The 15,294-nt window shown below is 52.6% G+C and overlaps 4 protein-coding genes across 4 annotated transcripts; all 4 read left to right on the top strand.

Annotated features, from left to right (window-relative positions):
• Positions 1-922: 922 nt before the first annotated feature.
• On the top strand, positions 923-1,750 carry J4E87_008445 (uncharacterized protein; the record flags this gene model as incomplete). Its single annotated transcript, XM_049380034.1, has 1 exon — positions 923-1,750. One exon carries the CDS (start codon positions 923-925, stop codon positions 1,748-1,750), a length of 828 nt encoding a protein of 275 aa, XP_049230303.1.
• A 935-nt stretch (positions 1,751-2,685) lies between these two features.
• On the top strand, positions 2,686-3,878 carry J4E87_008446 (uncharacterized protein; the record flags this gene model as incomplete). The annotated part of the gene is made up of 2 exons (XM_049380035.1): positions 2,686-2,931; positions 3,327-3,878. The coding sequence occupies 2 exons, from the start codon at positions 2,686-2,688 to the stop codon at positions 3,876-3,878; spliced, it is 798 nt and encodes a 265-aa protein (XP_049230304.1).
• A 475-nt stretch (positions 3,879-4,353) lies between these two features.
• J4E87_008447 (uncharacterized protein) lies at positions 4,354-8,189 on the top strand (the record flags this gene model as incomplete). Its single annotated transcript, XM_049380036.1, has 3 exons — positions 4,354-6,758; positions 6,812-7,694; positions 7,776-8,189. The coding sequence occupies 3 exons, from the start codon at positions 4,354-4,356 to the stop codon at positions 8,187-8,189; spliced, it is 3,702 nt and encodes a 1,233-aa protein (XP_049230305.1).
• A 3,391-nt stretch (positions 8,190-11,580) lies between these two features.
• J4E87_008448 (uncharacterized protein) lies at positions 11,581-14,418 on the top strand (the record flags this gene model as incomplete). The annotated part of the gene is made up of 1 exon (XM_049380037.1): positions 11,581-14,418. One exon carries the CDS (start codon positions 11,581-11,583, stop codon positions 14,416-14,418), a length of 2,838 nt encoding a protein of 945 aa, XP_049230306.1.
• Positions 14,419-15,294: the final 876 nt, after the last annotated feature.

The raw sequence follows: 15,294 nt of genomic DNA on the forward strand, positions 1-15,294 counted from the left end.
TGGACGTGAAGGTGGCCTGCTGGGGAAGTCTAGTCGACTCGTCTTTAGCCTGAGTACGACCCGATTCGGCATCGGAAGGACATTGCGCATCCACTGGGAGAGGTAGCTTTGCCCGCGGAGCCGATTTCGGACGCGCCCTTGGCTTTACTGCCGTTTTGGTCGCGTCGAAGGGTACAAATAAGGCGTCCGGGTACCCTTCGCATGTTCGCTTACTGAAAACACATTGAGTGCATGCTGGACGCTTGCCATCGCACTGTTTAATAGCGAATAGCATTAGCACATACACCCCAAAACCAAAGAATCATGCAAACATACCTGAAGTTTTCGTTTGCGGCAAGTATCACAGAGATTCTTTTTCCTGACCTTCATAGCAGAGGTACGCGTCCGTGAGGGAACGCGATATGTTACCGCAACCGGAAGGTATCGATTGGCTTCGGGGTTTTGCTCCCGAATTGAATAGCCTAGGGTGGGGCACTACCATGAAATCTGGTATAGGATGGAAATAGCTAGGGATGCGTTGACGCAACGCGGAGGGTGGCAGCTGAGACAGCGCCCAGGAATGATGTAGGTGCTGTGTTTATCCAATGAGAGGAGGACATGTGGGTCGGGGTTCGCTGCTTCGTTAGGCTTAGCGCTCGCGGCTCTAACGCTACTACTCGGGTATCACGTTTCTACACTCTACCAGAACTCATCAAATCATGGAAAAATTCTCTTTTGCTGATTAACGTTGCTGATCAAGTAATCATCGCACTGTTCGCCGATGTACGAATTGCTCTAGGCCGTTTGTCACAATGGATCTCTATCATGGCGCGGCTTGGTATAAAGCCCACCACTGCGTCCCAGTGCATGGAAGGTTGATACTTAGGTACTGATCTACCATCACTCTACTATTCAAACGACGTTCTACATCCCTATCACAATCATGCCGGCCTCTACCTTCAAGAACAAAGTCACCATCACCCACATCGGCACCGCCACCGCCATCCTCGACATCGACGGCATCACCTTCCTCACCGACCCCTTCTTCTCTCCCGCAGGCACCGAGTTCAACGGATCCGCAGCCGTTCTCAAAGTCCACGAAGACCCAGCTTTGAAGCTAGACCAACTACCCCACATCGACGCCATCCTCCTGAGCCACGAGAACCACCCCGACAACCTCGATGACTTAGGACGTCGAATCGTCGACGGCCGCCACGTCGTAACCACCAACGATGGCGCGAAGAATCTGGCACCGCGGCCGAGTGTCCTCGGGTTCAGTGACTGGCAAGAAAGAGACGTGCGGATCGCAGGGACGACATTCCACATCACTGCTACGCCCTGCAAGCACTGGCCCGGCCACGAATGCGTCGGCTTCGTCCTGCACACCGAAAGTTTCGGCGTCGCAGCAGACGGCCGTCCAAACGCAATCTACTTCTCCGGCGACACAGTCTACATCGAAGAGCTCGCGAAGATAGCGGACAAGTACCACATCAGTGTCGCGATCATGAACTGCGGTAAAGCGACCTTCTACGAGTTCACTGAGGAGGGCAAGCCGGGTCAACCAGGCGATGCTTTACAGATTACTATGGATGGTCGGCAGGCGGCTCACCTGCTTAAGGATTTGAAGGCTGATGTGCTGGTGCCTATGCATTATGAGTCGTGGGATCATTTTAAGCAGGGGGGTGATGGGCTTGCAAGGGAGTTTGAGGAGGAGGGTGTTTTGGAGAGGGTGAGGTGGTTGAGGCCTGGTGAGGCTGTGGAGATCAATTGAGCTGTAGAGGGAGGGAAGAGGCTATGATGGGGTGTTCAGAGATGTATTAGTGGTAGTTGAGCCTTGCATGGTTCGATAGGTGTAGAATGTTGTAGTGATAATAAACACATCTACACTATATCTTGATGTATCCAAATCGTTTTGTGGTCTCAGCATTATGCTTCCTTTCCAAATCGAAGGCTTAATGATAGATGATTCAAACAACACGCGCATGTATTCATTGAAGCGCACCACAGCAAACATTACATTTCTCTCAGCCAAATCCCGAGACAACTCGGCAGCAGCAACGCAACCCAACGAGAAATTTCTGCATTCTGTCACGATCTCTGCCACCGAGCGGAACACCGAGTCTGTGTATATGGAAAACACAATGGGTCGGCTTTTGATACCACATCCGGTCTAGCGCCACGATCACCTAGACCAGGAGTTGGCTCATCCTCGGGCAAAGCCGTCTTTGAATGCTGATTATCAATCCGTACAAGTTCGCCGATGAGGGAACAATTCTCTCATCTCGTACGTGCAGGTCCGTAATGGGAGAGTATATATAGTTCTATGTATCCCAGCCACTGGTATCACGCATCCGCTAGAACAGCCCAAGATCGACACTCCTTACTTGGCAATTCTGAACTCAGAGTAGGAGATCATGTTTGAAAGAAAGACCAGAGACGAACATGAGAGTAAAGTCTCTCCGCAAGCACCAAGTCATGGCGAACCGAAACACGAAGATACCGAATCAGCCACCCTACCATCCTCAAGCACGAGCATCGAGGAACAACCCGAAGACGGAATCATCGCTCAAGAACCACCAGAAGGAGGCTTAGTCGCCTGGCTAGCAGTCCTCGCATTCTTCCTCGCAATAATGAACACATGGTACTTCCCCCCTTCCCTCCCCTCCCACCACCAATCACCCCCCTAACCAACACATTCACAGGGGCATGATAATCTCCTTCGGCGTCTTCCAAAGCTACTACGTAACCACGCTCCACCAAACCCGCTCCACAATCGCCTGGATAGGCTCCCTCGCCGTCTTCCTCCTCTTCTTCACCGGCATCATAAGCGGGCGCCTCACAGACGCCGGGTTTTACCGCTCCGTAACCTTCACAGGCGCTTTCCTCGTCGTCCTCGGCACATTCATGACATCCCTGTCCGAGACGTACTGGCAAGTACTCCTCGCACAGGGCGTGTGTACGGGACTGGGAAACGGGTGTTTGCTTACGCCCATGTCGACGCTTGTTACGAGTTATTTTAAGAGGAGGTTGCCGCTGGTGACGGGGATTGCGGCGTGTGGGAGTGTGACGGGCGGGTTGGTGTATCCGTCTATGGTTAGGACGTTGTTGCCCAGTGTGGGGTTTGGGTGGACGTTGAGGGCGATTGGGTTTATTCAGTTGGGGACTTTTGCGGTCACTTTGGTATGTGGGCGACCGAGGAAGGTGGTGAGGAGGAAGGGGCCGTTGTTGGATGTGAGTGTGTTTAGGGAGGGGGCGTTTAATTTGCTGCTTGTGGGGTCTTTTTTGGTAAGTTTTGTTTGGTCTACCCATTCCGGATGGTAGGGACGCGTTTACTGACAGATCTGCAGGCCTTCCTGGGCGTGTTCTTCCCGTTTTTCTTCCTCAGCTCGTACGCGCGCGAGAAGCGGGGGATGTCATACACCGAATCCCTCAACCTCACCTTGGTTCTCAATGGCATCGGCTTCGCAGGTCGACTGCTACCCAGCCTGATCGCCCGATACTGCGGCACGATGAATGTCTACATCACATTCATCTTCTGCTCTGCACTCTGCATGTATACCTGGGTCCCGGTACACTCCACGCCCGGGCTTTACGTTTGGACGACTTTCTACAGTCTTTCTGTGGGTGGAGTTCAGTCACTCTCCCTGGCCATCGTCCCTATCATCATCTCGGATACATCGAAGATGGGAGCTTCGTTTGGCATTGTGTTCGCGGCTATTGGAGTTGGCGCATTGATAGGCTCGCCTGTCTGTGGTGCTATCATCACGTCGAGTGGAGGCTCGTATACCGGTGCGCAAGCCTTCTCGGGGAGTGTGTTGGTTGCTGGAGGACTGATCATACTGGCTGCGCGCGAAGCGAAGAGGAGGCAGAAACAGGAAGACGTCTGGGTGAAGATGTGAGGGCCGCACATCGGAACCCTGTTAGTTCCTTTATTCTTTTGGTGTTTTGTTATTGTAATTTAGCCATCATGCGCATTACCAGTTACATGGATGCATTCCTTCCAACCGTGCCACTGCCAGGGCCGTTCTTCGACGCATCTCTGAGACTAGGGCCTGGAGTGTTTTACTTGCAGTGGTACATTGTTACGACTGAACCATGCCAATGGCGAGTGTCGTGAGATGGTGCCGTCGAGACGCACGGTCTGTGTTGGATGAAGATAGATGGAGACCCTGAGTTCCACGTGCGGTAGATCCTGTGATAGCGCGTTGTTGTTTACGCGTGGCCCACGTGTCAGACGCCCCGCTTTTACCCTTTGCCCTAGCAACATCAACTGTGCCGGCCGCCTAATTTGGCAACAATACGAGGGGCACTTCCATCGCGACAACTCAGACACCTCGCGATAAGACTATCCGAGTGACAAGACGACACCAGTCCATGCATAGTAGTCAGCGGAGACACCGTGCGCCGTTCCGACCGATCGACACCCTTTCCTCCGCCCAGAAGCCCGCTCTCAAAACCCCAGCGGCCACCGCCCACGCCTACACGTCAGACGATAGCGACTACCCTCACGAACAGTCGACCTCTCTACTCGGCGACTCGAGCAATCTCTTTGACGACATCGAGAGCCCGGCGAGCCATCCCACACAAAAGGAAGTCCTTCAGTCCCGCCTCAAGATGGTGCGTGAGCGAGAGCCTCCCATGGCTCAACCGCCACGCGATGGAAACGCACCCCCGCCTAAGCCTCTACAAGACCTACGAAACCCAGCCCCTCAGTTTGGCGAGACAAGCCCGCTGAGGAACCCGCTGAAGAAGGACCGGAGCGAGCAGTTTGCACACCTCTTCAACAAGCCCAAGCCAGGCCAGATGCGGCCCGAACACAGCCAGACGACCAAGCTACCGTCTCAATACTCGGCGCCTTCTAGGCCGTCACAGAGCTCAGCCTCGAGTGGTAGCAGGGATACACTCAACCGACCTTTCAAAGTCCCCTCCGCACAGTCAGGTTCGCGCCACAGCACAGCGTCTACCTCATCTACCGGTTCCGACATCTTTGAGATCGATGCCTCGCAGTTTCAGCCCCGCCCGTCTCAAGGCGCCTCAGTACCGATCCCACGGCCATACAACCCAGCACCAAAGACCAGCCATCCTCCCCCGCGACCGATATACTCGTCCATGGGCCATGCTGATGGCTTCCAACCGTTGAACAAGGGCGTGCACAACCCGCTACAACAGGCGCGGCAGACAATCATTCTAGACGATGAGGACAACTTCGACCCAGACGCGGCTATTCGAGCCGAGGGTGGACGGTTCGGCGAGCCCGACCCGTACGCGTATGTCGACTCTGGTGCGGCAAGCGAGAACATCAAAGCGCTGCTTGAGGGTGCTTTCGAGGAAGACGAGAAGATCCCCAGGACGCGACTTCGTAAGAAGAAGAAGCAGCAAGAGGATGACGCTGGCAATTCCCTGGCGGACCGACTACAGGCGCTCGCCGTCAAGGACGAAGAGGCCAAGGCAGAGGCTGAACCAGAGGAGGAAGAGGAAGAAGACGATGGAACGGTCGAGGGTCTTAAGGTGAAGCTCCTGCCTCATCAAGTCGATGGTGTCGCGTGGATGATCGAGAAGGAGACCGGAAACCACAACAAGAAGGCCAAGCTGCCCAAGGGCGGTATATTGGCAGATGATATGGGGCTGGGAAAGACTGTGCAATCTCTCGCCCTGATTCTTTCCAACCCTCGACCGGAGAAGGGCGTTGAGCCCGAGAACAAGAAGAACAAGATCTCCGACTCCACCGGCAAAGGCACTCTTGTCATCGCTCCTCTGGCTCTGATCAAGCAGTGGGAGGCTGAGATCAAGAGCAAGGTCGCCAAGTCGCACGCCCTCAAAGTCCTCGTACACCACGGCCCCAACCGCACAGAGTCCGCTGAGAAGCTGAAGCAGTACGACGTCGTTATCACTACCTTCAACAGCTTGGCTACCGACTTCGCGAAGTGTGGTGATGGCCCTGATGGTCTGAAGAAGGGCTGTTTCGCCGTCTCTTGGTATCGCATCATGCTGGATGAGGCGCATACCATCAAGAACCGTACGACCAAGATGGCCAAAGCTTGCTACGAGCTTCGCTCGCATTACCGATGGTGCCTTACTGGTACACCAATGCAGAATAACATCGACGAGCTACAGAGTCTGATCAAGTTCCTCCGCATCCAGCCTTACTGTGAACTCTCTTCTTGGAAAGAGTCTATCGCGCAGCCAATGAAGAACGGTCGCGGCAATCTCGCCATGAAGCGCCTCCAGGTCTTCTTACGTGCCTTCATGAAGCGTCGTACGAAGGACGTGCTGCGAAAGGAGGGTGCGTTGAACTTTGGCGGCAAAGCCAAGGAGGGCGAGGAGAGGCCGGCCTTCCACATTGTTGCGCGCAACGTCGAGACTATCATAGGAGAGTTCACGAACAAGGAGCGCATTTTCTACGACCGGTTACGAGACCGCACACAAGCACGTCTTGATGAGATGATGGGTGGCGAGAAGCAGGATTATATTGGAGCGTTGGTGTTGCTCCTCCGTCTGCGCCAGGCTTGCAATCATCCCAACCTGACGAAGAGCAACGTCAAGGATGACAAGGATGCTTTGACAACCGGCTCGAAGTCGAATGCTGCAGCTGGTCTTCAAACCCCTCGAAAGGTAGCCAAGGACGACGCCGATGACCTCGCAGATCTCTTGGGCGGTCTTAGTGTTGCGACCAAGCGCTGTGACATCTGTCAGAATACACTTACCAGTGATAATACAGCTGCTGGCGGAGTACGTTGTACAGAGTGCGAGGAGGATCTGAACGGGTCTGTTAAGAAGAAGTAAGCCTATCTCAAGCAAAGTCCCAGTAATGCCACATACTAACCATCGATAGGCACAAATCGAAGAAACACCGCAAACACAAGCACAAGGAGGGCAAGAGCAAGAAGCACCGGCAGCCAAAGCCAGTTTTAGACTCCGATGACGAAGAAGACGCGCCGCAATCAACCGCAGCCAAGCATTCTCGCAACCGTCGCGTCGTTGTCGACAGTGACGACGAAGAAGAGGATGGCGAGTGGCTCGTCCCTGAAGATCAGCAAAACGCTGAAGACCTGGGCAAGGCTGGCGGTACCGATGACGAGAATGCAGAAGGCGGTGGCGATACTCTTGCTACTGTGGACTCTGACGCATCCGAGACTGAGGATGAGAGCAAAAGCAACCTTGACTCATTCGTCGTTCACGATACTGACAGCGAAGACGGCGCGCCTGTTGCTCGTAAGAAGCTAGCGAAGAAGCCACAAAAAGTCATCAGTCTCGACTCAGACGACGAGGAGGCCGACAGCGAGAGCGAGAATGGCAGCGGCAGTGACAGTGGCTCAGACGACTCTGCAACCGACTCCGAAGACGACGACACAGACGCCTCAGCCTCAGACTCCTCAACCTCAGAAGCCTCCTACAACGCCTCCTCCCTCGTCCCCTCCACCAAAATCCGCCAACTCCTCGCCATCCTCGAAAAAGAAACCGGTGAGCACAAAGTCATCGTCTTCTCACAATTCACATCCATGCTCGACCTCATCGAGCCCTTCCTCAAACGCGCAGGCTACAACTTCACCCGCTACGACGGCAGCATGCGCAACGACCTGCGCGAAGCCAGTTTGCAGAAGCTGCGTGAAGATAAGCGTACAAGAGTTTTGCTGTGTAGTTTGAAGTGCGGGAGTCTGGGGCTTAATCTCACGGCTGCTAGTCGGGTGGTTATTATGGAGCCGTTTTGGAATCCGGTATGTATATCTCTTTTCTGTACCTCTCTTTCCACCTCTCTTCATGCCACAAGAACAATTCACTAACCAACATACAAATAGTTCGTAGAAGAACAAGCAATAGACCGCGTCCACCGCCTCAACCAAACCGTCGACGTAACCGTCTACCGCCTCTCCATCCACAACTCCGTCGAAGAACGTATCCTCGAGCTGCAGGAAGCCAAGCGTAAACTCGCCAACGCCGCTATCGAAGGTGGGAAAGCCATCAAGAATCTCACGATGAAGGATATGATGGCGTTGTTTAGTCGGGAGAGCGAGTATGATAGAAGGCATGATGATGATGCTAAGGATATGGAGTTGTATGGCAGGAGGAAGGTTTTGGATGGGGAGGGGGATGGGGAGAGGGGTGAGGTGGTGGTGGAGGGGGGGAGGAGGAGGAAGGCGGGGAGTTTGGGGTTTAAGGCGGTTAAGAGGACGGAGAGGAGGGATGAGGGGGGTGCTTATGGACGGCGTTGATGGGGGTTGAGGGGAATGTGGTGTTCTTTTGGTGTTGAGGGATAGGGATTGGGGGTTTGGTTATGACATGGTGTTCACGATACTGTATGACATGAGGAGTCGTTCTTGGACTTTCTTCTCGGTGGGTCAGACGAATCACTTTGAGCATTGCGAAACGAAGTCCGTAGCCATGATTTGCTATGTGTAATGCTTCAAGTTCCGATGAGCTCTGGATAACCCCCCAATCCTTCTCCGCGATATCTTCACTCCACATTCGGCCATTGTTGGTGGTACATATCTGACGACGGTGCATGCTGATAGTCTATCAATCAATCAGCACTCATGACCCCTGCAATATAATCGACATACACGAGGGCCAAATCCTACCATTATATATTAGGAGGAATGACAGACACAGAGGCCTTTAAATTAACTTGCGCAATATAGGGTTCAGAAATGCCTGATTGATCTTTAAAGGGGTTTTCATCGAAATCCTATTTGTCTTCGTCTTACGATAGACCTGGCGATAGTGCATAAAACGGGCATACTATACTTGCGCCCTTTCGCACTTGTGGGAGTTAGGATTATCTTATCTTCTGAATTGCTGCGCATGCAACGTGCATTTCATAGGTATCAACCATTGCATCATTTTCTTCTATGTGAAATACTGAGCTGCCAATACATCGTGATAAGAGAATCGCATGCCGCTGCGTGTATTGAAAGGCCCACCAACTAACCTGTGTTTCCCCGGTTCTCTACATCCAACATGATATCAACACTAAGTATGTGTTACCTGAGCAACTACGGAGGTGGTATCCAGTCGTTCGTCAATCTCGACAGCCACTCTTCAAATGATGATGACGTCCTGTTCTGGCATCTTGCTGACGAAGTCTTGCTCGGTTTCGAATTCCAAGAGTGCAACTCCTATTCGCATATACCGCGAGCAAGGGAGGCGTTTGAGTAGAAGCCCTTGTACGTTGTAGCCAAGAACTATGGTATTATCATTGCGGTATTGGGTTGCTTCCGATTGAGTGCGTATTACTGTAAAGTAGGCCGTATAGAGGTCTAGGTATCCGTCTCGATCGAGCAAAATGAGTTTCTTTCTGTCGTGCATAGACGAAAATTGCGCGATAGTTTCAGCCCTGCCAGACTCCTCAGGTCTCGATATCTTGATGTCCGCAATGTCGTGTATGGGCATGCTGTAGTCTTCATCGTCGCCATGTTTCCCGATCCAATCCAAGGTTCCCAGTGGAGCTCGCAATTCTATCATCCCGGCCAGCACTGCGCCGAACATGTCTGCTGGATTTGCTAATGACGTCTTACATCTCTGCACGGTAGCATACGTCCGAGAATTCTTTTCTTGTCGTGGCCAATCAATAAGATCTATTGCCGAAGCCCAGCTCCAGGATGGTGCGACATATTTTGGTGAGCCATCCGCGTTGGTCATTCTTTCCGCGACTGTTTCATGGGTGATGGGTCTACTGCCATACCACAAGAGACCCATAGGCAACTCTTTGATCCAAAAACCTGCAAGATATTCGCATTGTGTTCTCTTGTGAACCATAGATGCTATACCCGACAATGCGATCAGCCTATCTGTCTCATATGTGAGATCACAACCTGCGTATCTGCCCACAAGATGCTCCCAATCCGCGAAGACATCGTCTTGATCTTTGTCTTGAATTCCATAGCATATGCGTTTCATCTTACTATGGCTATTGCCAGATTCTTTATACGTTCCTTCGCCGTAAGGAAGATGTTCCGAGGCTTGGAGCTGTCTACACTCCCAGAACACCAGTTTTGAGCACATATGCACGATGCGAGGCGATAAGATCCGTTCTTGCAACACCCAGGCTCTTGTGTTGACAGCTGCACGTTCGACTTCCTCGAACCATTCATGTTCGGGGGTCACTGTCCATGTAGTCGCCTCTCCGCTTACATCATACCGGGTACGAAAGCGCCCGAAGTTACCTGAAACATATCGCTTTGTGTACAACCCTAAAGAGCCAGCGTCCCATGCATTTGCAGAAACGTTTAGCCAGCTGTTGGCGTAGACCTTCCCCATCAAGGCCGATTCGTTTTTCCAGTCTTGGGTATCGTCTTGGACAATGCACATACAATCGATCCACATAAGACGTACACCCAGACGCCACGTAAGGTCGGCCATATCCTGGAACGTTTGTCTTAGGGTAGACACGGCAATTCCGTTGCGGAAAGAGCTGAGGGAATCGGTGGTCAGTTGCAGGTTCTGCGAACCAAGGGCGCCCCAACAATGGCTAAGGGTACAGTAACGACCGCCTTGTAGCTCGGATCGATCTCGTAGACGGAGATGTAGGTCGCCGCGAACGTCACTAATCTCCAGCAATCGCGATGGCATCCACATATCCTCGCGCCCTTCTCTGCAAACATCGTGGGCGTCTATGCATTGTCCCATCCAGTTCGTAATATGCGATGTCGTCTCCGCAGAGTTTGTGTAGTTTGACAAGGCCGTCGGGAACCGCCTTTCTTCTCTATCACCCAAGTGAGCGTGAGTATTCATAGGTGTGAAATTATATTCCCCAGCCAGATGTCCACCATCTTCTCCTCCACATTGTTCGCAGTCATCGTTGTCATCGTTGAGGCATATTTCAACTCGCACCGAATTCTCTCTATCCCCATGGCTGCCCGCAAGCCAGGACGTGAGCGGACGAGAAGGATGCTGTCCGACCCGGTGGTTCCACAGATCGATGTCGTCGATTATGCTAGAGCAGACGAAACAACCATCGACTGCAGAATCGATAAGGTTTGCATGCGAAGAATGATGATCGACCTCTTCCTCTGGGGAATCTAGCATCCGGCTAAGGGTATCCTCGCAAACATCGCATAACATGGCCAAGACAAAGGTAGTGGCGAAGTTCGTCGCGAAGATGCTAGGTCTGCCGTATATAGGCTGATGGTCTCGCGAATGCAATGAAGTACTGGCTGGCTTGCGCGGTGGGATATTGCGACAGAATGGAGTATGATGGCTCTCGTTAACTCAGGAGCACCTATAGGATCGAGATATCGAGCTTCGACAGTGCTCTTCGTTGGCGTTACAGCTCTAGACAGTTGGACCAAAAGTTAATCGCGACCGGTGAACAGTGCGGGGGGATTTTTGAAGCTAACCCTATTGCGGACGTGACGCCAGTCACGACAGGATGAACGTCATCCTTGGCCTGCCACACCCTGCACAGTAATCTTGTGTATCCCGAGACGTGTATCGTATTCGCCCGTGAAACATATGCTGCCTGGTGGCTCTCTCAGCATGCAGCTGCCTACGTGGTTGCGCAGGATTCGGTTGTGCAGAAGGGGAAGGCTGATAGCAGCGCCTGGCCTCCATATCTAGCTGTGATTCTCAGCAATTCACTCAAACCTGGCATCTCTAGAGCACAAAATGTCGTCCTTCACCTTGACGCCTATCGTTCAACAGGCGGTCGAGCATCGCCTCGACGAGCTCGAACGCACCAAAAAATCTTTCGAGCGACAATATCTCTCTAAAGCGGCCGAGTCTGATCAGCCAAGTGTCATCGTACGCCTCGATAAGCTACTGGACGAAGTGAAAAATCTGGAGCCAAAGCTTGACGAAGAGGACGGCGAATGGTTGACGGAGATCATTCAGCGATGCATTGAACAAGCCAAGGATGACGGTGCAATATCCGAGAAGAAGTTTTTGAGGCTAGAGAAGAGCCTCCGCGATAAACTGAGCAGGTTTCGCAACCGCATGGAGGTGTCATGTCTACACGCGCAGCTCATCAAGGAGGCTACAAACGCGGCTGAGATCGAAACGGCAGCTTCTAAGCTCAAGGCTGTAGCACTGGACGACGACGACTTCGAAGTAGTCGACAACGAAAGTGAAGAGGTTCTCGAGAAGTTTGAGAAAGCCTGTTCCCAGCCTACCAACGTGAACAGCCAGTCGATCGAGACCTATCTTTCGAGCTTGTTCACCTCCGAAGACGAACACCTACAATCGATCCGAGACGCAATGCAAGCATACGGAGATGATATGAGTGGCGGAGAAATAGAGGTAGACGAGGAGTGCTTGACGTGGATAATGACCGACTTGATGAAGTCGGATCGGATCAGCCCGGAGCGGAAGACTACCTTCGCAGGGTATCTGCAGTCACCCGATGCATTACGAGAGCTTGTCGCAACCTTAAACATGATGAGCTATCGCGACTGGAATTACAGAAACGCGGAGGCGGGCTTGCCAGTCGAAGTGCGCAAAACGAAGAGCGGCCAGCGTTACGTTCACGTCGAGGTAGACATTATCGACATGTTGTTCCTGCATTGCTGTGCGATTGAGTGGGCCGTGAAGTTGAACGAGTGTCTGAAGGACTTCGTTCACGAGTCGGGTCTGTTTTGCTGTGCTCCGTTGGCAGAAGCGGAGCTCGACAAACGTGCTTTCTTCTTCGACACACCTCGTCTTGCATGTGAGGGTTATCTGTCGCCACCACCGCCACCCTTACCTTACGTGTTCCAATCAATACCTCCTCCTCCTCCTGGTCTACCTCTGTACAACAGCAGAAAGGGTAGTCGAAAGAAGAAGAGGAGTCATGAGAAGATGTATCCCATAGTGCACCCGGCACCTCTACAGCCACCGCCAGCTGCGCCTATGGATGTAGAAAGTCTTCGAAGGGACAACTACAAACAGCATTTCTTCATGTCGCGTCTCCCTCACAAAGACGGCGAAGTACCCAAGATTGTTTCGTCCGAAGACGTACAAGCAAGATTGATCAAGACTCTCGCTGTGGAATGCAAACTTCGAAAGGCGTTCGATGGCAAGGTGTGCGCTACAACTTTGGAGTTCGACTCAGTTGCCTCTACAATTCCCCATCAAACCATCATCACCGCATTGAGGTTTCTTGGTGTCCCGGAAGTCTTCCTCGAGTTCTTTACTCGTGCTCTGGAGCCCAAGCTGGGCATCCGAGGTTCAGCCAGTGAGGTGGATAAACTCCTAACGCCTGCTAGTGGAGTAGCGGTTGCTCATGGCCTGGAGATGTTGTTCAGCGAAGCTGTGCTGTTGTTCCTCGATCTTGCCACGCACAAAGCGACGAAGTCGTACATGTACCGTTTGTATGACCGCTGCTACTTTGTCGGTATTGCGGACCAGGTCAAGAGTGCCGAGCAAGAAGCTGCCCGTTTCTCTGATATCATGGGGCTGAAGCTGCGCAATACCTCGTCCATTGGCGGGCTCTCCATCGGACTTTTGACCATGGGCTCGCAGGAATCCCTGACTTTCGATAAGAGTGAGGAATTAAGCGTGGATGAGATCAAAGTCGCCCTATACGCAACCCACGTAAAAGCTAGGCTCAAAGCATGCTCAACCGTACTGGAGTGGATTCGCGAATGGAATGACAGTGTCGGTACCTACGCAGCACAGCTCTTCGGGCCTCTTGCCAATGTGTTTGACGCAGCACATCGCGATGCCGTCAAGTCCGCTTACAGACGTATCCACTCTATCGTACTTGGTGGTAGTGACTTGACCACATACGTTGTGAAGATGCTCAACCCCCATCTGAAATGTGGTCTGGAGCGTATGTCTTTTGATCTTGAGCCCATCATCTACCTCCCGCAATCTTATGGTGGCCTCGGTGTAAAGACTCCGTTTGTCGCTTTAGCATCCGCCGCCAAGATTAGTGAATCTGGTTCCGGAAGGATTGAAGGATATCTCAGCGAAGAGGCTGCCTACTACGAAAAAGCCGCAGACCGATACACTCTGGCGTCAGGCCAGCGTCAGCAAAGGCTCGAGACAATCTTCAACAATGACCTATCAAGGATGATCTCAGCGCTTGGTTCTGAAACCACATCCAGCGTATGTCTCGACGCCCTTCCGTTCATGACGGAAGCTGAGATGACGGAACATCGCGAACGTACTTCATACCCACTGCTCACCAGTTACTTCTGGAAGCTCGGTCCAGTGACAGTGCCTGATCTTCTCAGCCTCTATCATGATCTACTTGGCGAGGACACTGTTCGCATTGAAGAAAGTCAAAGGACCAAGCGGGAGGTACAACGTCTTTCCCGAACGAGAGATCTGAAAGACTGGTACAGAGTGAGCCAGCTGGAAAAATGGACGTTGCAGCTCTATAGCGAAGAGTGCTTTGAAAGGTACGGCGGCCTTGAAATCTGGTGGGCTGAGGGCATGCCCGTGGAAGTCTACAACAGCCTCAGAGGTCACATGTCGGATGACGACGACGACGACGATTGTAGTTCAATGGTCGAAATAGTTTAGCCCAGACGCCCAGGCGAGAGGGAATCAGGTGGAGTGATGCCTAGTTCAGTTGCCCGGATGCGACGCGCGCTTCTCTTCTGTCGGTACCGTCTACTTACAACCGTCGCTTCCGAAGGTGTGTCATGAATCTGTCGCGTTTCTTTCGGGTCTCCTAAAATGCTCACGGTAGCTACGAATCAATGAATCATTCACGACGCGTCTCCATTAGTGCAGCGCGAAGATCGCGACCCCAGGCGTCGTGACCTTGCAGGAGCGGCAATGCCACCCCACAAATGACAAGAGGTGACGTTCTGTGACGGGCAAACGATGCGCGCGACTTTGAATAGAGGTTCCAGTAGCGATGGTGAGGGCAGGAGCGATAGCGTTGTTGCTGTCAGAAGGGTGGATGATGGCGATGCTGTGCGCAAGATCGTGCAGCCTTCGGGATCTCGGAAGCAATCGTTTCCGATCGGACCACGTGACACACGGCGAAATTCTACTCCAGGCTCTTCTTTCATGCCAGACCTATGAAACGAAACACATTTTCCGAAATAGAAACAATGAGCAGGATAAGTCATATAGAACGCCGCCTCATATTGGTGGATTCATGCGGTGCTCGCGCATGGGACACGTAGTTCTCCCCGCACGTTCCGTGCATTCACTTTGCACCACCGGTTAAGAAGGCCAAGCCTTGCTAAGCTTCGTAAAGGATCATCAAGCCTTGTCTATCTACAACACAAGCGCTACGCCACCATGCCCTGCAACGTTTAGACAGCGCGACTAGCAACACCTGTCATCTCTTCACGTCTACCTAGACCTCTTCCACCCATGCGCCCTGAGCACCTGCGACCGCGACGCCTCGACGGGAAAACCTCGTGTCGCAATGGAGGCCGAATA

This window comes from Alternaria ethzedia (assembly GCF_023757985.1).
Source record: "Alternaria ethzedia strain BMP 0044 chromosome Unknown scaffold_26, whole genome shotgun sequence".
Lineage (NCBI taxonomy): Eukaryota > Fungi > Ascomycota > Dothideomycetes > Pleosporales > Pleosporaceae > Alternaria > Alternaria ethzedia.